Source organism: Myxine glutinosa, chromosome 2 (genome assembly GCF_964187855.1).
Source record: "Myxine glutinosa chromosome 2, kmMyxGlut1.1, whole genome shotgun sequence".
NCBI classification, from domain to species: Eukaryota; Metazoa; Chordata; class Myxini; order Myxiniformes; family Myxinidae; genus Myxine; species Myxine glutinosa.
In genome coordinates, this window is record NC_136262.1 from 108,017,017 (window position 1) to 108,038,225 (window position 21,209).

The 21,209-nt window shown below is 42.1% G+C and overlaps 2 protein-coding genes across 2 annotated transcripts in view; both read left to right on the plus strand.

The window, feature by feature from the left end:
* LOC144890862 (uncharacterized) overlaps positions 1 to 21,209 on the plus strand; it is an 812,162-nt gene that overhangs the window by 76,266 nt on the left and 714,687 nt on the right. The window lies entirely within an intron of this gene.
* The window catches only part of MBP (myelin basic protein), a 72,991-nt gene that overhangs the window by 40,967 nt on the left and 10,815 nt on the right, over positions 1 to 21,209 (plus strand). Inside the window, exons 4-5 of the mRNA XM_068107503.2 lie at positions 4,467 to 4,619; positions 9,805 to 9,969. Of these exons, the coding sequence (XP_067963604.2) occupies positions 4,467 to 4,619; positions 9,805 to 9,969 (318 nt within the window). The remainder of the gene's footprint in view (positions 1 to 4,466; positions 4,620 to 9,804; positions 9,970 to 21,209) is intronic.

A 21,209-nucleotide genomic window follows, 5' to 3' on the forward strand; every position in this document is an offset into this window, starting at 1 on the left:
ATGGAGATTTTAGAAATTAGATCTACAGATGACCTTTTACCTTTGACCTCAAAATCAATAGGCTTCTCAATTGTGACGACCTCTACAACTTGGTGAAGTTTCGTGACGATCGGTTTAGAATTGTGACCTGTAGGCGAGTGACAAACAAACTGACAGACAGACAAACAGACAAACAGACAGAATAACAAACGTAACTGACCAATATACTTGAAAACTCTTCGATTTTGCAAGTAATAAACAAAAAAACAAGAAATATGTCGTGCATAACACAATACTTGCAAAATCCCCAAAATAAGTTGTTGAACTTTGGCCTATGGTGACCTCAAAATAATTGGTGGTTGAATTCAGTGACCTGATATACAAATCCTCTTGAAATGTCAAGTTAATCAGATGAAAATTGAGGGTTTTAGAAATATCACCTAAGTTGTCGACCTTTCACCTGTGTTGACCTTTTGGTCAAAGTTGACCTGCAAAATAATTGGTGGTTGAATTCAGTGACCTCGTCTGAAAATCCTCTTCAAATGTCGGAAGTCAATCGGATGAAAATTGAGGGTTTTAGAAATTTCGACCTTTTGACCTCAACCAAAACTTTTTTGACCTCTTTTGACTTTTGACCTCTTTTGACTTTTGACCTCTTTTGACTTTTGATTGACCTCTTTGAAAACGTTTGACCTCTTTTGAAGTCAACCTGTTGACCTTTTGACCTCAACCTCAACCAAAGTTGTCGATCTTTTGACCAAAGTTGTCGACCTTAAAATTTTGACCTGTAGGCGATTGACAGACAAACAGACAGAATAACGCACACAACCAACATACTTGAGGCAAGTAATAAATAAATACGAGTTCCTTTTCAGGAACTTCGATGCCTTTAGGCCCATCAAAACCTTTGCTAGTGTTGCCAACCTATGATTGGTTGTTCATCCTCTATCATCTCTAAATGACGGGTGTCAAGCACGAAAGCAGCAAATACTATTTTTAAAGTCTTTGGGATGACCCGACGGGATTCGAACCACCGACATCCCAGACGCCGAACCATTTAATCCCCGAGTCGGGTTAATGAAGATATGGACCGAGTTACTGTGCAATTGAAGAGCAGATCAGTCAAGGATTGTTACATTTAATCGTATTTGATATGCAAAATGAAGCTTTACATTTTGCTATTATAGCACGTATTCGACAGATTCGCCTCTTACGCTAATTGTTGTCTCCAGCACAGTGTTTCATGCTGTGTGAAATTGACACAAACGACTCTGATTCATTATTGGACATGACAAACAATAAGGGACACTCACTTCAAACTGAATAAATCAATGAAACATTGTGCCTGGTTTTGTGCTGTTACTACAGATATGGCCTTTGAACTTTGTCTTGCATTCACATTGGGAGATGATTGTTGTTGCTTGGTGTAGTTATTGGATGTTGAGGAGTGCACATATAGCTATGACAAGAGGCTCGTTAAAATACTATAGTTCATTTTTATCAATTACATCTTTACAATGACTTCTGATTTTCATCACCACAATCTCTATCTAGCATTACATCTGCATTCAATCAAATTATCACAGAAATACGATACTTTAGTGAGCCACATATTCATGGCCCACAAAGGAGATTTCTTTGTCACATCAGTTTCGAGGTTTTCATATATATACATACAGTCACGTGAAAAAGTAAGTACACCCTTGGCTCTAATAGGTGGTATTGCCCCCTTTGGCAGAAACAACCTCAAGTAGGCGTTTCTTACAACTGTCTACCAGTCTCTGACATCGACTGGGAGAAATTTTTGCCCAATCCTCCATGCAGAATTCTTTCAGCTGTGCGATGTTTGAGGGGTTTCTTGCATGCACAGCTCGTTTCAAATCCCCCCACAACATCTCGATGGGATTTAGATCCGAGCTTTGACTTGGCCATTCCAGAACCCTCCATTTCTTTCTTTTCAGCCATTCCTTGGTGGATTTACTGGTATGTTTAGGGTCATTGTCATGTTGCAAGGTCCACCTTCGGTTGAGCTTCAACTCTCCGACAGATGGCCTCACATTATCCTCAAGCACCCTCTGGTACAATGAAGAATTCATAGTGGATTCTATGATGGTGAGCTGCCCAGGCCCTGATGCAGCAAAGCTGCCCCAAACCATAATATTTCCACCACCATGCTTTACAGTTGGTATCAGGTTCTTGTGGTCAAATGCTGTCTTTGGTTTTCGCAAAACATGTCTTCTGGTACTGTGGCCAAATAGCTCTACCTTTGACTCGTCTGCCCAGAGCACTTTGTTCCAGAAGTGCCGATCTTTGCCTAGGTGTTCCTTGGCAAACTTTAGTCTTGCCCTGATGTTCTTTCTGGACAGCAAAGGTTTCCTCCTGGCACACCTCCCATGTAGATCAAATTTGTGCAGCCTCTTTCTAATGGTAGACTCGTGCACTTTCACATCAACAGTGGCAAGAGTTACCTGTAGGTCCCGTGATGACATTCTGTGGTTCTTAGAGACTTCTTTCAGCATCTTGCGGTCTGCTCTCCGGCTGAATTTGCTGGGGCGGCCTGGCCTGAACAAGTTGGCAGTTGTTTGGAATCATCTCCACTTGTAGATGATCTTCCAGACAGTCGAATGATTGATTTCAAATTGTTTGGAGATCTTTTTAAATCCCTTCCCAGACTCGTAGGCATCTATAACCTTCTTTCTGAAGGCCTCAGAGAGCTATTTTGATCTAGGCATGGTGACGCCGCACATTTCAACAACAAAGAGCAAACTAAATGTCTGAGGTTTAAATAAGACAGGTTCCTCCAAGATCCTCTCTAACGATGTTCTAATCATTTGCACCTGAGCTGGTGCACCTGATTCTAATTTTAGGTATTTGAAGTAGTGATAAATGTAGGGGTGTACTTACTTTTTCCACATGCGAAATTTGCATTTATGTTTATTTAAATTATACAATGGACTACAAAATGCAAATGTTTCATGATATTTGCTATATTATATCACCTTTCCCTATCAATATTGTGGAAATGAAGATCAAATAGCTGTATGTTGAAATATGTTGAAAAAGTCAAAACTTTACATGGGGTGTACTTACTTTTTCACGTGACTGTATATATATATATATATGGGAGGCAACACATGAAAGCCCGCTTGGAGTTTGTAAAAAAGCACCTAAAGGACTCCCAGACTGTGAGAAACAAGATTCTGTGGTCTTTCATGTGTCTTTCACTGAGGAGAGGCTTCCGTCTGGCCACTCTGCCATAAAGCCCAGGTCGGTGGAGTGTTGCAGTGATGGTTGTCCTTCTGGAAGTTTCTCCCATGTCCACACAGGATCTCTGGAGCTCAGCCAGAGTGACCATCGGGTTCTTGGTCACCTCTCTTACCAAGGCCCTTCTCCCCCGATTGCTCAGTTTGGCCGGGCGGCCAGCTCTAGTCCTGGATGTTCCAAACTTCTTCCATTTAAGAATTATGGAGGCCACTGTGCTATTGGAAACCTTCAATGCAGCAGAATGTTTTTGGAGGCTTCCCCAGATCTGTGCCTCTACACAATCCTGTCTCTGAGCTCTGCAGGCAGTTCCTTCGTCCTCATGGCTTGGTTTTTGCTCTGATATGCATTGTCAGCTATGAGACCTTATATAGACAGGTGTGTGCCTTTCCAAATCATGGCCAATCAATTGAATTTACCACAGGTGGACTCCAATTAAGTTGTAGAAACATCTCAAAAATGATCAAGAGAAATGGGAGGCACTTGAGCTAAATTTCAAATGTCATAGCAAAGGGTCTGAATACTTATGTGAATGTGATATTTCAGTTTTTGTTTTTAATAAATTTGCAAAACTTTCTAAAATCCTGTTTTCTCTTTGTCATTATTGGGTATTGAGTGTAGATTGATGAGGGGAAAAATGAATTTAAACGATTTCAGCATAAGGCTGCAACATAACAAAATGTGCAAAAAGTGAAGCGGTCTGAATGCACTGTATATACTTTATGTATATATATATATATATATATATATATATATATATATATCAGGGAAGTGAGCAGTTCCTGCCATGTTAACCTGCAATAAACCCGATATATTGTCATTAAAAATAAATACCACAATAGTCCCAGCTGCCCTTTGAAACGGTCATGTCGGCCACAGACAGATTTGTACATTGCAGGTAGTGTTCGTTGTTCAGAAGAGATCTGGTGATGGTGAGTGTGCACTTGGATTTAATTTTTAATATCATTCTACTTTTCCCTGAAGATTCAAATGGAAACATGATAAAAGCATTGAGCAAGCTGTGAGGCAGAACAGGTGCAAATGAAGTGTGATAAAGTTGACCGAAATGGCTGAAAATCCTCATCACCACATCTGTTCCACCCTGTGGCCCTGTGGAAATGATTTTAATTTTGCATGGTAATTGACGTGTTGAGGTGCACAATGTGCTATTTGCATTTGCGAGTATTAACCCTTAACTAGCCAAGTGTGGCATGTTCTTCTTGCAGTGTCTTCGAGAAATGGTGATTGCCATTCCAAGTCCTCTGCTGACGGCAAGAGATCACAGTTGATGCGTCTGTTCTCCCGTGACGCACCCAACCGCAAAGACAACACCTTCAAGAACAGGCCCTCAGAGTCCTACGAATCCCCAACTCACACAGGTGCCCACCTCAGGGTTGCCAATGAAATTGAATTCCGTTTATCACAATAATAAGGTTTTGCACTTGCTGAATTCCAGTGTTAATTTAAATGTGAAATTTTCAGCCTCGTTTTTATCCCGGTTTAGCCTCAAGGGACTACTATTGTGTACAAAAGGTTATTTTGAAAATTCTACCAATAAGGAATGTGTAAAAGTCAATTTGCAAGGATATACAGGCAGTCCCCGGGTTACGAACGTCCGACTTACGAACGCCCGTACTTACGTACCGACCGACCTCCATAAAGCCTATTATTTAAAAAAATAGTTTTTTTTTTTAAACACTTTAAAAAAAATTTTTTTTTTTTGGTGTTGCATACAGAATCAAGGCTCGTGAAAGAGCTAACATTTATCACACAGAAAAAAAGATCAACCAGACACACAAAGTATATAATAAGGGGAGCGGTAGACAAGAGAAATATGAGAAAAGCTCTGTTCAAGCCACCCTTGATGTTTACTTTAAGAAAATTGACCAGCACGAGGTCCATCCTCTCCAGTACCAGGTCCAACACTCCAACACCAGGCCCATCATCTCGGAGAGATATATCAAGGTATGATCGTTTCGAGTTTTGCAAGACATCAATTGGAACGAGAGTAAGTGTTAACCTTTAATCATTATCTTTTCTTTTCTATCTAAACAGTTTAAGAAATGTTTCTTTAATGTTTTTTTTTATACCTATAGATGTTTTAGGGAAAATATATACTATATACTAAGACAAACATTTGACTAATTGACGCTAGATGTGAACCGTACGTAACTGTTCCGGCTTACATACAAATTCGACTTACAGACAGACTTAAAAACGGAACTCGTTCGTAACCCGGGGACTGCCTGTAATTCAACGCCTTTCTTTTGAGTAACTCCTCAACCTGGGTGTGAGGACTATTTCACCGCCACACTTATGTCATGTAAAAATATATTTTTATACCTACCTCAAAATCAGAAAACTATCATTGTTCCAATTCGCATAGGAACGCACGATTCTCTTCTCGTTACACAGAAACGTTAAACTAAAAAGTGAATGTTAGATGTTGGACTAGATAGTTCATAGAACACCTTACCACACACAGTTTTGAGAAAGAGGACATGGGAAGGGTCATTTCAACTCTTCTTAGAGAAACTGATAATTTTGAAGCTATCGTAGAGAAAAAGATGCACTGGTCCAACAAATAGATGTTTTGGACAAAGTTTGAGTCTTGCTGAATTCAAGTCTGAAACACCACCGTTTTGTCTGAATCTTGCTGTTACTCTGACCTCAGAGCGCAAATTTGATTGGTTGAGACGGCGTAAAATTTTGCCCAAAGTTTTTTTTTGCTAAACTGAAGGTTTTCATTCGTACAAAAAAGGAGATGTGTGTTCGACTGTGTTCAAATATATAATTCATTTTAAATTAAATAAAAGTTTTGATGGCTGTAGATGGTAGAAAAACAAAACAAAAAAACAACTAGAAGGGCACTCGGTGGAGCGCATACCTCCGCCAGGCTGAACAGTTTATGTTTTGTATCCCACTGATAGGCCGGATCTGGATTCGAACCTGAACCAAAACCTAATCGGCTTGTTCTCGTCACCAAACCAATTCATCCACCAAGTTTCGTCCAAATCCTTCCATAAGTTTTTGAGATATCGTGCTATGTATCGGTTTTAGTCCTATCTCTCAATGGTGAAGAATCACTTAGAAATGAAATAATTCTCTTATCCGAATCCATATTCAGATCTTCAACAAAATCAAATTGATTAGTCTGTGTCAGACACCCAACCGGTTCACCAAGTTTCGACCAAATCTGTCCACAACTTTTTGAGATATCCCGCTATTAGTCAGGTTCACTATGTTTTTTCGTTCAAAATTTTTGGAGATTAGCAAAACTATACATTTTTGAAATATTCAGAGCATGAGGAATCCAAAAATTAATGTTGGCATTTGCGTAGACACCTTTGCGAAAATGACCCTCAGGACAGTGATGAAGATCTGTAAAAGCATATTCCTGAACGGTGTAGACCTCGTAGATCCTGTGTATAGGACTTATAGTTCAATCTGATACTAACAAGGCTGCTTTCTTGCTTTATAAACCCATACCTATAACTTCAAAGGACTTGCAATATCATGTATTATGTAATACAGTTATATCACAAATATAAAGACAATGGTTTTCAATTACCTTTGTTTGTTGCTTTTATATAATCCTGAGCACTATTTTGAGGCCTTTATTGGATTCCTTGACCCAGAAAACATAGGATTAGCATATTTAATTAAGTTTCTAGGTTGACTAGAAGCCGAGATAGCGCAAACTATGTATTTTATGGCGGCCATTTTGAAAATCCAAAATGGCGGCCATGCAGGTGTCTGTGCAAATGCCAACATTGATTTTCGGATTCTCCATGCTCTGATGATTCCAAAAATGTACAGGTTTGCTCATCTCCCAAAATTTTGAACGAAATTATATTTGTTAACATAGTGAACCTGACTTTATGTATCGTTTTTGGCCTTAAACTCCCAATGGTGAAGAATCACTTAAAAAATTCTAGTAGCCGGATCTAAATCCGGATCTTCACCAAAATTTAATCATTTCGTCCTTGTCACATACGCGTCATCTCTGCCAAATTTCCTCCGAATCCGTCCACAACTTTTTGAGATATCTTGTTCACAAACAGACAGACAGACAAGCAAACAAACAGACAGAAAGGGGAGAAAACATAACCTCCTTCCACCTTCGGCGGCGGAGGTAAAAAACAAACAAACATTGAATCACAAGTTCACCGCTGTTGATGCAGTGTCTCTTACACCACCTTATTTAACACGTTAAATGAGTGGTTCATGCCTGTTCTTTGTGTCCCTTATGGCATCCCTAAAAACAGTAAGTTTCCTGTTTAGAACTGTTTTAAATTTTGTTTGAATGACAGACAGGAAGAATGAAGTCTGTCCGTCCGGTGTATATATGTCCCTCACAAACATCCACCAATCAGAGCTGAGGATCTCGTCATATGACAGGGGGACAGGAGATCCTTCACTCAGCAGATGCAAGCCCGGCCTTAGACTATCGGCCTTGTTTTTACACTTTTCATGTTATTCAAATCTTTGTTTGTTGTAGTTATCATCATAGGTAATGGAATACCGAATTACCAGATCAAGGGTGAAATTGTTAGAGGATGATCCAATGACATGGAAGTGGGAGAAAAATATTAAGGTGAAGAGGAGAGAATGACGGGGAAGTTCATCCTACTTCATAGTGCAGGCTCACTGAGCGGCCTTGACTTAGTCACGTGAAAAAGTAAGTACACCCCATGTAAAGTTTTGACTTTTTCAACATATTTCAACATACAGTTATTTGATCTTCATTTCAACAATATTGATAGATAAAGGTGATATAATATAACAAATATCATGAAACATTTGCATTTTGTAGTCCATTGTATAATTTAAATAAACATAAATGCAAATTTCGAATGTGGAAAAAGTAAGTACACCCCTACATTTATCATTACTTCAAATACCTAAAATTAGAATCAGGTGCACCAGCTCAGGTGCAAATGATTAGAACATCGTTAGAGAGGATCTTGGAGGAACCTGTCTTATTTAAACCTCAGACATTTAGTTTGGTTTGCTCTTTGTTGTTGAAGTGTGCGGCATCACCATGCCTAGATCAAAAGAGCTCTCTGAGGCCTTCAGAAAGAAGGTTATAGATGCCTGCGAGTCTGGGAAGCAATTTAAAAAGATCTCCAAACAATTTGAAATCAATCATTCGACTGTCCGGAAGATCATCTACAAGTGGAGAAGATTCCAAATAACTGCCAACTTGTTCAGGCCAGGCCGCCCCAGCAAGTTCAGCCCGAGAGCAGACCGTAAGATGCTGAAAGAAGTCTCTAAGAACCCCAGAATGTCATCACGGGACCTACAGGTAGCTCTTGCCACTGTTGATGTCAAAGTCCACGAGTCTACCATTAGAAAGAGGCTGCACAAATTTGATCTACATGGGAGGTGTGCAAGGAGGAAACCTTTGCTGTCCAGAAAGAGCATCAGGGCAAGACTAAAGTTTTCCAATGAACACCTCGACAAAGATCAGCACTTCTGGAACAAAGTGCTCTGGACAGATGATTCAAAGGTAGAGCTATTTGGCCACAGTACCAGAAGACATGTTTGGCGAAAACCAAAGACAGCATTTGACCACAAGAACCTAATACCAACTGTAAAGCATGGTGGTGGAAATATTATGGTTTGGGGCAGCTTTGCTGCATCAGGGCCTGGGCAGCTCACCATCATAGAATCCACGATGAATTCTTCATTGTACCAGAGGGTGCTTGAGGATAATGTGAGGCCATCTGTCGGAAAGTTGAAGCTCAACCGAAGGTGGACCTTGCAACATGACAATGACCCTAAACATACCAGTAAATCCACCAAGGAATGGCTGAAAAGAAAGAAATGGAGGGTTCTGGAATGGCCAAGTCAAAGCCCGGATCTAAATCCCATCGAGATGTTGTGGGGTGATTTGAAACGAGCTGTGCATGCAAGAAACCCCTCAAACATCGCACAGCTGAAAGATTTCTGGATGGAGGAGTGGGCAAAAATTTCTCCCAGTCGATGTCAGAGACAGTTATAAGAAACGCCTACTTGAGGTTGTTTCTGCCAAAGGGGTCAATCCCACCTATTGGAGCCAAGGGTGGACTTACTTTTTCCACATGCGAAATTTGCATTTATGTTTATTTAAATTATACAATGGACTACAAAATGTAAATGTTTCCTGATATTTGTTATATTATATCACCTTTATCTATCAATATTGTTGAAATGAAGATCAAATAGCTGTATGTTGAAATATGTTGAAAAAATCAAAACTTTACATGGGGTGTACTTACTTTTTCACGTGATTGTAAGTAATTTCAAAAAATGCTCCGTTAAATGAAAATACTTTTACAAGGTTATAATAACTGTAGACGAGAAACTAGTTTTTCAGACAGGATATCCGAGAGGTACCTGCACATGCCCCTGCACTGTCTACCCGGAGTTTGAACCTCGACCCAGCTATAAGATAAAACCCGCCAAAATATGCTCTAATTTCAAGAATCTGGCCCGCCAGTTTGTAAAAGACATTGCTCAGGTAGCTTTATGATAATATCTACCTGAATTTGAGTAAAATCCTTCTTTTATGTCCTACAGGCACAGGTGCCAACGGGAAGGATCCTCCGAGTCCAGAAAAGGCCGATAAGTCACAGAAACCCTTTACACGGCTCTTTTCAAGAGATGCTCCCCTACGAATGGACAACACCTTTAAGGAAAGGCCATCGGAGTCTTACGACTTGGACCCACCATTAGAGAGAACAGGTACAGCGATTCTTGTCCACAAAGCAATTGAGGTCAGCAGTTGTGCGTTTTGTTGTTTATTGTTATCAGCCATATTGTTAAAGTTTCTTTTTTATAATTACTACCTAACTTGTCAGAATATATGGTGAGAAATTCTCTTTTGATTGGGACAATCATCCCTCCTACATTTTGCATTGTATTGTACCTTATTAACAAACATAGTAGGAAGTAAACAAGTGCTAAACACCTAGGGGTTTACGGGCTACACCTCCACCGTTCACAAAGACCACAAACACAACGGATCACAAATGTCATGGACACATTTTCGCGGTGGATGTACCCCCAACGCAAGTCAGGGGCCATAGCTTCCCTATTCTCCCCTGATTCCCGGATTCGTCAGGGCAGCGCAATCATGGTCAGAGTACCGATTGGTCCCCAATGGGCTGGCCCTTTACCTCCTGTCTCTCTCTAACTCTGCCATGGCTCTTCGTGAAGGTGGGGTACACCATCCTGGATGTGGGGGGATCTCTGGGTCTATCGATCAGCCCTTGTTCTCAAGATATACAAGATATAAGGGAACGGATAGACCCACGAACTGAAAAATAGAGTGTGACAATAAGGGCAGCTTTGCGTTCGTGTCAGCTTTACCTGATAGGAGACCTGCTCATAAGTGAGCTGCATGGAGACAACTATACAAGGCTAGAAATGCACAATTGTTTAAATCATCCCCAATAAGCAAAGCGTGTAGAGCTTCAATGGTAGGTGTTGGCAGATATCACAGCTTCATGATATCTCCCACCACCTACCGAAGGTGGATAGATACCAGGCTGTGGTACGTCCTCCTTCAGAGCAGGTGTTAGTTCATTGCTGGGTTGTACTTGGTTGCTGTGGCCCTCATGCGGCCAGCATTCCAAGTTGCCTTTGAATAGTTCCACTGGGCAAAAGTCAAGGCTCTGGAAGGGCCACTGTAGATCATCGATGTTGTCCTGAACCAACGTTGTGTTGATGTATTAAATCAAAGCCATAAATGAAATGTTCAAGGTGTGGTTGCCATGTTCCTTTCGAATGCCCGGTAAATCCACGTCATAATGACTCCGTTTTGATATAACAGCACCTGTTTCTGCGTTTATTGAATACCTTGGCCTCCTAGAGTACATTTCCTGCTGGTTTGGCAAGACCACCTTTCGAGGCCATTTTCCCCGCAGAGCAGGGGTTGGCCTTTTTCGGGCACCTTGGTCCCCTTTTTGAAGCAATGTTTTACGGCCGGATGCTCTTCCTGCCGCCAACCCTGTTAGTCGCCTCTTGCGACACACAGGGAATTACCAGTGAACTGGTACTCAATTTGCCGACCTCGGAAGGATGACAGGCGGAGTCAACCCCCCTGGCGTCAATTCAGCGATCGACCGGGATTCGAACCCAGGATCCTAGGATCCCAAGCCGACACCCGAACCGCTAAACCAACACCTTGGGGATGAACAAAGAGACGAGCTGTGTTTTAAACGTGGCCGGATAATTCAAGGCTTGTGAACATTTCCATTTTATTTGGAACCTCCGAGTATTTCTCGGGATGGGCCTTGACACCATTACTTCTCTCATGACCCCAATTACACACACCCTATTGTGGGGTCAGCCGGGGAATGTTATTGGATCATGTCTTTGAACCGGCTGGACAGGCCTGATGACTGAAGTTGGCAGCAATCTGCAATTTGTTCAAGGTGCCAGCAATAACTCCTCTATTCTTCACAATTGACCAGACTCGGTAGTATAATAGTTAGAGCATCCTCTCCGAGTCTCGGAGGTTGGCGGTTCAAACCCTGGCCGAATCACACCAAAGATTTCAAAATGGTACGTGCTACTTCCTTGCTTGACGTTCTGCATTTCGAAGGATAGAACATGGACAATTCCCATCTGTTGCCATCCATGGGGAGGAGGAAATGCCCCACTGAGTGCGGTGAGAAAAGCGGCGCCATTGTTATGATGTTGCTGGTACCCAGAGTACCCCGGGAAATGACGACACTTCCCCCAAGCTCAGTGGCGGCTCTGTCCTGCTCTCACATTTTGATGCTTGCTTACCTGATAGCTGTCCTGCTCTCACATTTTGATGCTTGCTTATCTGATAGCTGTCCTGCTCTCACATTTTGATGCTTGCTTATCTGATAGCTGTCCTGCTCTCACATTTTGATGCTTGCTTACCTGATAGCTGTCCTGCTCTCACATTTTGATGCTTGCTTACCTGGTAGCTGTCCTGCTGTTACATTTTGATGCTTGCTTACCTGATAGCTGTCCTGCTCTCACATTTTGATGCTTGCTTACCTGATAGCTGTCCTGCTCTCACATTTTGATGCTTGCTTACCTGATAGCTGTCCTGCTCTCACATTTTGATGCTTGCTTACCTGATAACTGTCCTGCCCTCACATTTTGATGATTGCTTACCTGATAGCTGTCCTGCTCTCACATTTTGATGATTGCTTACCTGATAGCTGTCCTGCTCTCACATTTTGATGCTTGCTTACCTGATAGCTGTCCTGCTCTCACATTTTGATGCTTGCTTACCTGATAGCTGTCCTGCTCTCACATTTTGATGCTTGCTTACATTCAACTTTCATCATAAGTCATCATCTCCGGTTCCATGTGGATGTATATGCTAAGCTCTAGGAATATTAGAAGAAGACCACGCCTTTTTGCATCTTAAGATGCATATGGCTTCCGAAGCAGTTTCCTTGGGTACAATCCTGGACCGGTCGCCACTCCGACGCAGGACACTCAAATGGCTCATTCATCCCAGTAAGCCAGTACTCATTATGCCGACTTCGGAAGGATGACAGGCTGAGTCAACCCACCTGGTGTTGGTTCAACGGCATGACAGGGGCTTGAACTCAGGACCTTGTGATCTCAAGCCAGCCACCTTAACCGTTACGCTAACACCTGGCTTCACCTTACTGTAGTGAGATTTAAACGTTTTTTGGTCTCACACTTTAGTTGTACGACTGGAGTTCTATCTCGATCTTTGTGTTTCCTGTTCTGGTTTATTCATTTGCCTCTTCATTACTCACTCTAACTGTGGTTCACCTGATGACGAGTTGCGGAATCACCTGATCACACGGTGTGACGCATTTCTTTGCCAAAATGTTGCAACACTCTTTCCGTGATGTTCAACACTAAGGAATGTGATGTGGAAGTTAAATCCAGCTGCCTCATTAGAAAATCCCAAGTATATTGTTATATTACTACCTGCAGGCACAAATTATTTGCTACGCCATTGCAATATTGTATTGCAGGAGTGCAAAAAGGTAAAAGGTATGTTTCAAATCTTCAAAGTTTAAAAAGTGTAGGTTCCACTAACATAACTCTTTGTGACATTGGTTTCACTAACCCAACTTTATCTAACTTGGTACCACTAACTCTTCTACCTCCAATTTGGTATCCATTAAACCAACTCGAATGTCACATCGAGCAGTACTACTAACGCCATATTATAATGAGATATCACTAACCTATATTATTTGGTCTAGCATCATTAGCCAATCATAAATGTAAGGTGGTACTACTATCTTAACTGTTTTTAGCATGATTCCACCAATAACAACAAAGATGAAGGAGGAGGCCATTTGGTCCATCATGCCTACACCACACGAATACCAGATTAAAGTAGAATGGCACCCGGTAGAGCACATACCTCCGCCAGGCTCAACAGTTTATGTTTTGTATTCCACTGATAGGCCGGATCTGGATTCGGACCTGAACCAAAATCGAATCTGCTTGTTCTTGTCGCCAAACCAACTTATCCACCAAGTTTTGTCATAATCCGTCAAAACTTTTTGAGATATCCTGATATATATCGTTTTGGGCCCATCCCTCAATGGTGACCAATCAATTAGAAGATTAAAAGTATCCGGATCCAGATATTCACCGAATTTGAATCAATTCGTCCTTGTCATATGTCCAACCTGTCCACCAAATTTCGTCCGAATCCGTCCATAAAGCCCCTGTCACACCTTGACGATTTAGCCAGCGTATGCCGACGTATCAAAATTGAGTGCTGGTGTGAGTCATACGCTGGCATACGTCGACAAATTTTGTGCATGCACGAAATTTGTCGACGAGCTCGGCGTACTACGACGTATGCCAGCGTGCTTCAGCGTGCTCTTAACGTAGCCAAATTTTTCATACGTCGGCATACGCTGGCTAAAACGTCAAGGTGTGACAGCGGCTTAACTTTTTGAGATATCGTGCTCACAGACAACGGTGAAAACATAACCCCCGTCAACCTTCAGTGGCGGAGTTAACGATTCCATCAAAATGACTTTACATATATGTATATATATATATACACAAGATCGAGGCTCGTGTAAGAGATAACATTGATCACAAAAACACAAACTGACATAAAACATATGATAAAGGGAGCGGGAGAACAAGATGGAGAGCAGGGACATCGGGAGATCTGTGGGAGGGAGAGGGCTTGGGGGGAGGAGGCGTGGGAAGGGGAGGTGGGAGAGGTAAAAAAAAAACACGTGGACACTGCTAGGACTTCCAGGAAAGAAGTCGGAATTTCAAAAAAAGTGGATCTGGGGTGAATTAACAGCGGTAGAAAAGATGAAGACTTGATTTCATTGGTGGAACGAATTGGGGTTAAAACTTCAGTGTTATTTGCACGGAAGCTGTAACACGATCCTCACACATCTCATTCTAATGTGGTATAACTAAGCTATGTATATGTACATATAAAGCGTGTTATATGACGAGGCCGGCCATTTCAAACCAATGTGGTCCCACTAACCCATCACTATGTCAAGCGCTACTGCTAAGCTGTCCCTATCTTTGGTGTTAGTGCACAAAAAGCAGATGTTATATTTGCATGTTTGTGGCAAATAGAGGGGGCGTGATCTTGCTTTCCCAACGCCCTGTTTACTGTCGACCTCTGATCACGTGACTGTATGCATGTTGTACTCTTAAAAAATGTAAATTTTCCTCAATCTTCGAGCTGTACCTTGTTTTCCACTTGTTTTTGGAGCAGCTTGTTCTTCGCTGCCCAGTAAAACTATAGATCAGTACCCTGGCCATATTCCGCACTTAGGTTACACGTATAATTAGCACTATCTGCAGCAGGTGGGAGTGCTGCCTGGTTATGGATACGGATCCAAGCGTCATGGACCAAATGGTCTTCCTTTGTGTAATGCAGCTTGCTTTTCCTCTTCTCCATGTAGTCAGGGCCCTTAGGGATATTTTGGTTCAAATTCTTCCAAAAGCATCAAATTTGGCGCAGATGTTGCCCATGCCATACTCTTTCGATTCTTGACGGGCGCCAAGGGCGGTATGATCCGGGGACCATACCGGTCCATCCCGCCATGTCACCTGACCTATGACGTCATAATTAGGATATGCATCCAATCACATGGCGTACTATAAGTGGTCAAAGTTCAAAATGAATCGATCGAAAAATGAAGGCAGGGATCCATTTTTAAGGTTTTCATAAAATCCAATATGGCCGCCAGCTCACATGACCTATGACGTCATATTTATGACATGTATACAATCATGTATACATGAACCCGGATCATGATCGCACAAAAATTAAACACAAGGATATGGCATACAGTTCATAAAACATCAAAATCCGTACCTTTGTAATTCGACTGATGAACTGCATTTTTTTTTTTTTTTTTTTTTGGGGGATACTGAATCGAGGCTCGTGAAAGAGCTAACATTTACTTCACAAACAAATCAACCAGACAAACAAAATATATAAAAAGAGGGAGCGGAAGACAAGATGGGGAGAGAAGGGGAAGCACACAAACACAACATTTGAGAGCAGGGAGATGTGTGGAAGGGAGAGGGCTTGGGGGGAGGAGGCGTGGGAAGGGGGGGGTGGGAGGGGGGGAGAAGTATAAAACACAAGGACACCAAGGACTTCCAGGACAGAAGTTGGTATTTCAAAAAAGTGTAATTGGGGTGAAATTAGCGGGGGTAGAAAAGATCAAGGTTTTGGATGGGGGAAGATAAGAGATGGTTGTGAACAGCTGTTTTAAAGACCTGGAGGGTGGAGTGGGATTGAAGAGAGTGAGGGAGTTTGTTCCAGAGGTGGGAAAAAAGAGGAATGAAGGAGTGAAGGTGAGCAGAGAGTCTTGATTTTGGCAGTTTGACCATAAGAGGGTTGCAGGCAGATCTTGTGCGACCTGTAGGAATATTTGCGGGACAGAGCCCAGAGAGAGCTGGGGGGGCAAGGCCAGAGAGGAGTCGGTAGAAGACGGAAAGACCACCAACCTGCCTGCGGTGAGTGAGTGAGAGGCCCTTGGAGTTAGCTTCATCGCGGGAGATTCCAATGATTCTGAATGCTTTGGTTTCAACAGCATGAAGACGAGCTAGGTGTGAGGCAGGAGCACCAACCCAGAGGGGAGAGCAGTATTCCATTGAGCTGCGATGAAAGCCTTGTATGTGGTGAGGAGCTCAGGTGTGCCAAGGAAGGACTTCGCACGACGGAGGATGCCCAGTCGGCGACTGGCTTTGGAGGCCAGATTTGAAATGTGGTTTTCCCAGGAAAGATCATGGCAGATAGTGAGACCCAAAAGCTTGAGTGACAGAACTTCTTGGAGAGGATTATTCAGAAAGTGGATGGGAGGGTTGTCCAGTCGGTCTTTTCGGAGAGACATCGTAAGAGTGTGAGATTTGTCAGGATTGAAAGACATGTTCCACTTGTTTGCCCAGTCTGTGATTTTGTCCAGGTCTGCAGAGAGAGGACGCTGCAGACTGCCGATCTGAGGGATGAAGAATGGAGCGACAGAGAGTACAGTCATCAGCAAAGAGATACAGAGGATTTTCAAGAGAGTCAGAGAGATCATTGATGAAGACCAGAAAAAGCACAGGGCCCAGAACACTGCCTTGTGGAACTCCAGCCTGAACACGAAGAGGAGATGAGAGAAACCCATTCAGGGCCACACGTTGACTACGACTAGAGAGGAAGTCCGCCAGCCATGCGTGGAGATTTCCATGGATACCAAAAGAGGAGAGTTTGGTGAGCAGAGCGGGGTGCCAGACCGTATCGAAGGCACGTGATATGTCAAGGGAGACTGCTCTAATTTCCTGTTTGGCATTGAGGACCTCCATCCATTGTTGAGAAAGCAGAAGCAGCATGTCCAGAGTAGAGTGTCCAGGTCTGAAACCAAATTGATGATCAGAGATCAAGCCATTGGAGAAGAGGAAAGATTTCATATCTGAAGCAATGATGGATTCCATGACTTTGCTGATAATTGGGAGAAGGCTGATTGGTCTGTAGTTGCTGGGATCTGTTTTTGCACCTTTTTTGTGCAAAGCGGTGATGTTGGCTAATTTCCAAGCAGATGGCAGTTGACCTTGAGCAAAAGAGAGGGTGAAGAGAACAGAGAGAGGGAGTGAAAGAGCGGAAGAACAGGATTTTAGGACCCGTGGGCTGATGCCGTCAGGTCCAGTTGCAGAATCTGAGTCGAGGGTTGACAGAAACTTTTCCACCTTGTCAGGAGGAAAAGACACACAGTCCAGGAGCAGCTGGGTACGACTGGGTACGGTGGGTACAGAGAGGGATGGGTTTGGGACACAAGCCTGAAAATTAGGAAATACACATGTAAATTGCATATGCCTGAAAATTAGGAAATACACATGTAAATATTTCCTCTAATTGTCAAAAATAAGGTCAGAGTTCGATTACCCAACCCAGAAACATAAAATGGTGAACCTCGCGTAAATCTTGACAAAAAACTCAAAAACCCACATGTTTGACTCAAAAATGACCTTTAAGATGACCTTGAGGGTTGACCTTGACCTCGAGTCATCAAAATAACATCATCATTGGATTCCTCGACCTCGAAAACCCCTGAAAAGTGGTATCATACATGATTCCAACCCTTTTGGTTATTTAACTGATTTTCCTCTAATCCGGGTGGCGGCCATTTAGTATTTCGCCAATATGGGGCCCCCGGGGGAGGGGGGGGGGCGCCCGTCAAAAATCGAAAGAGTATGGCATGGGCAACATCTGGGCCAAATTTGGTGCTTTTGGAAGAATTTGAACCAAACGGCCCCAAAATATCCCTAAGGGCCCTGACTCATGAGAATCTTTACCAAAATAGTGTTGCCTTCGATTAGGACAAGGAAGTTGTGTAGGTTGTGCAAGTCGTAAGATAACCACAACTATGTAAGTAAATTTTGATTTGTTTCTGTTGAAGAATCTTATTGTTTTGATGGAATCGCATGTGATGATTAGTCATTCAGACGTTGTTTGGAGGATTTGGCATCAGGCGCTCTCTCTGTATCTTGGCAGGTCAGAGAAGTGTCTTGGAGAAGCATCAAATATAAGATTAAGGATTGTTTATCAATACGTTCCAGTTGAGTTAACCGAGTTGGAATGCCTCCAGGTTGGCTCAAAGTGAAAACGTTGTTTGATGTCGCATGATTGGGTAAGATTGCATTTTCCCCTTTCATGTCCTTCCGCAATAATCACGGGGAAGTCTGAAAATGCCAGGTGACATGACATCGGACCGGTTTCACAAAGCCGCAGCCATCTGTCTGTAGCGCAGCCATGCGAGAAACCGACTGCAGGGCCACTTGAGATTGCGTAAGCCATGTTCCCTTTATTCTAAACATTGCGGCCTTGTGTGTCAAATCGGGGAAACTCAACAATTGCCGCCATTGTTTCTTGTCACGCGCACTTACAAAGATGACTACTCCTTTGCTAATCCAGGCAATCGGTTTAACGAAGCTGCGCACAGGCCTCATTTCATCACACTGTTTTGCACTTTAGGTTACCTTACCGGTACCCTTTTATATTGAATGCCGGTGGTTACACTCACACCCTCCGATCGCACCATACTCTCAGTCTCACCCAACCATGGTTTTTCCCAGCCATTGATAAATTGTTAAGAAATTCTAGGCCTTGGCTGACCTCTGACACCACTGGGCTATTTGGATCTCGGCTATGCTCTGTAGTTCCATTGTTCGTAAGGACCACAGGGTGAGTGTGAGTCATGCCAACCTAAAGTGATACAAAATGAGGAAATAATTAAACAAAACTGCCAATATAGTCAGCCTGTAGAATCCTACAGAATCAATTAGGCCGGAAGGCAAGGCATTCCGATTTGAAATTCCTTTAGGCCAGCCCTACTTACCCGAATGAATTATGCATCAATTTGAGTGAAATATCGTTTCGGAATGCTTAAAAGGAATTAATGTTACAACATTATCAACCATTTGCATGTGTGTGTTTGCTGAAGTGCATTTGTGTGATCATTGTTGCGCAAAGCTCTTTTTGTTTTTGGTTCAAAGGTTAAAACCCATTCACCTCTTCTCGCAACCTGATCATACCTTGTTAAGTTTAGACATTGAAAGTTCGATGTTTTTATATTATCTCGAAATGCTTGGCTAAGGGATTACAACATCTGAGGGTTAGGGGAAGGAAGGTTGGAGAATAAGGACTCCTGAGCTGCAATCGTGGTAAATAAAATGAATAGTGAATGAACAAAGAGAAATAGGGAAGGATTATTTAAACAGGAATAAAAAGGAGGCATTACCACAAAGGTTTCTAAAGTCTATGTAAGCTGACTGATACTGAAATTAACAACGTATGTACTTATATATATCTATATATATATATGTGCAGTGTCTGTGTTGTCTTGTGTTGTGTTGTCACTGAACTACTCCCTCAAACTTTTGTGAAATCGTACCAAACTTCTGGTATGCACCTACCTCTCCCGTGTGTATGTCCTAAGGGTATTTTTTTGAATTTTTTTCCCAATATAAATTTTTTTGGGGGGGGGGGGGGATTTTTCTTTTCAACTTCAGTTTTCAACTTCAATTGTTTATAAAATGTAATATCACGTATATTACAAATACATTTGTGCATTATGATTGTTTGAATTATGATTGATGTAAACCTGACAAAACAGCAACTCAGGTACAGTCATTTATTTATATATCTACATATCTGGGCAGTGTCTGTTGTCACTGAACTACTCCCTGAAACATTTGTTTCTCCAGTGTTTTTAATAACATTGTGGTGGTTTTGAATCACGTGGTGGTGAGGTATTTTGAATTATGTGGTGGTGAGGTGTTTTTAAATGACGTGGTGGTGAGGTGTTTTTAAATGACGTGGTGGTGAGGTGTTTTGAATTACGTGGTGGTGAGGTGTTTTGAATTACGTGGTGGTGAGGTCTTTTGAATTACGTGGTGGTGAGGTGTTTTGAATTACGTGGTGGTGAGATGTTTTGAATTACGTGGTGGTGAGGTGTTTTGACTTACTTGGTGGTGAGGTGTTTTGAATTACTTGCTGGTGAGGTGTTTTTAATTATATGGTGGTCAGGTGTTTTAAATTAGGTTGGGTGAGGTGTTTTAAATTAGGTGGGGTGAGGTGTTTTAAATTATTTGGTGGTGAGGTGTTTTGAATTACGTGGTGGTGAGGTGTTTTTAAATGACGTGGTGAGGTGTTTTGAATTACGTGGTGGTGAGGTGTTTTGAATTACTTGGTGGTGAGATGTTTTTAATTATGTGGTGGTGAGGTGTTTTTAATTATATGGTGGTGAGGTGTTTTTAATTATGTGGTGGTGAGGTGTTTTTAATTATGTAGTGGTGATGTGCTTTAAATTACTTGGTGGTGAGGTATTTTAAATTACATAGGGGTGAGGTGTTTTGAATTACATGGGGGTGAGGTGTTTTGAATTACTAGGTGGTGAGGTGTTTTGAATTACTTGGTGGTGAGGTGTTCTTAATTTTGTGGTGGTGAGGTGCTTTTAATTACATGGGGGTGAGGTGTTTTGAATTACTTGGTGGTGAGGTGTTTTAAATTACATAGGGGTGAGGTGTTTTGAATTACGTGGTGGTGAGGTGTTTTAAATTACATGGGTGTGAGGTGTTTTGAATTACGTGGTGGTGAGGTGTTTTAAATTACATGGGTGTGAGGTGTTTTGAATTACTTGGTGGTGAGGTGTTTTGAATTACATGGTGGTGAGGTGTTTTGAATTACTTGGTCGTGAGGTGTTTTGAATTACTTGTTGGTGAGGTGTTTTGAATTATGTGATGGTGAGGTGTTTTGAATTATTTGGTGATGAGGTGTTTTGAATTACTGGGGGTGAGGTATTTTAAATTACATGGGGGTGAGGTGTTTTGAATTACTTGGTGGTGAGGTGTTTTGAATTACTTGGTGGTGAGGTGCTTTAAATTACGTGGTGGTGAGGTGTTTTTAATTACATTGGGGTGAGGTGTTTTGAATTACATGGGGGTGAGGTGTTTTGAATTACTTG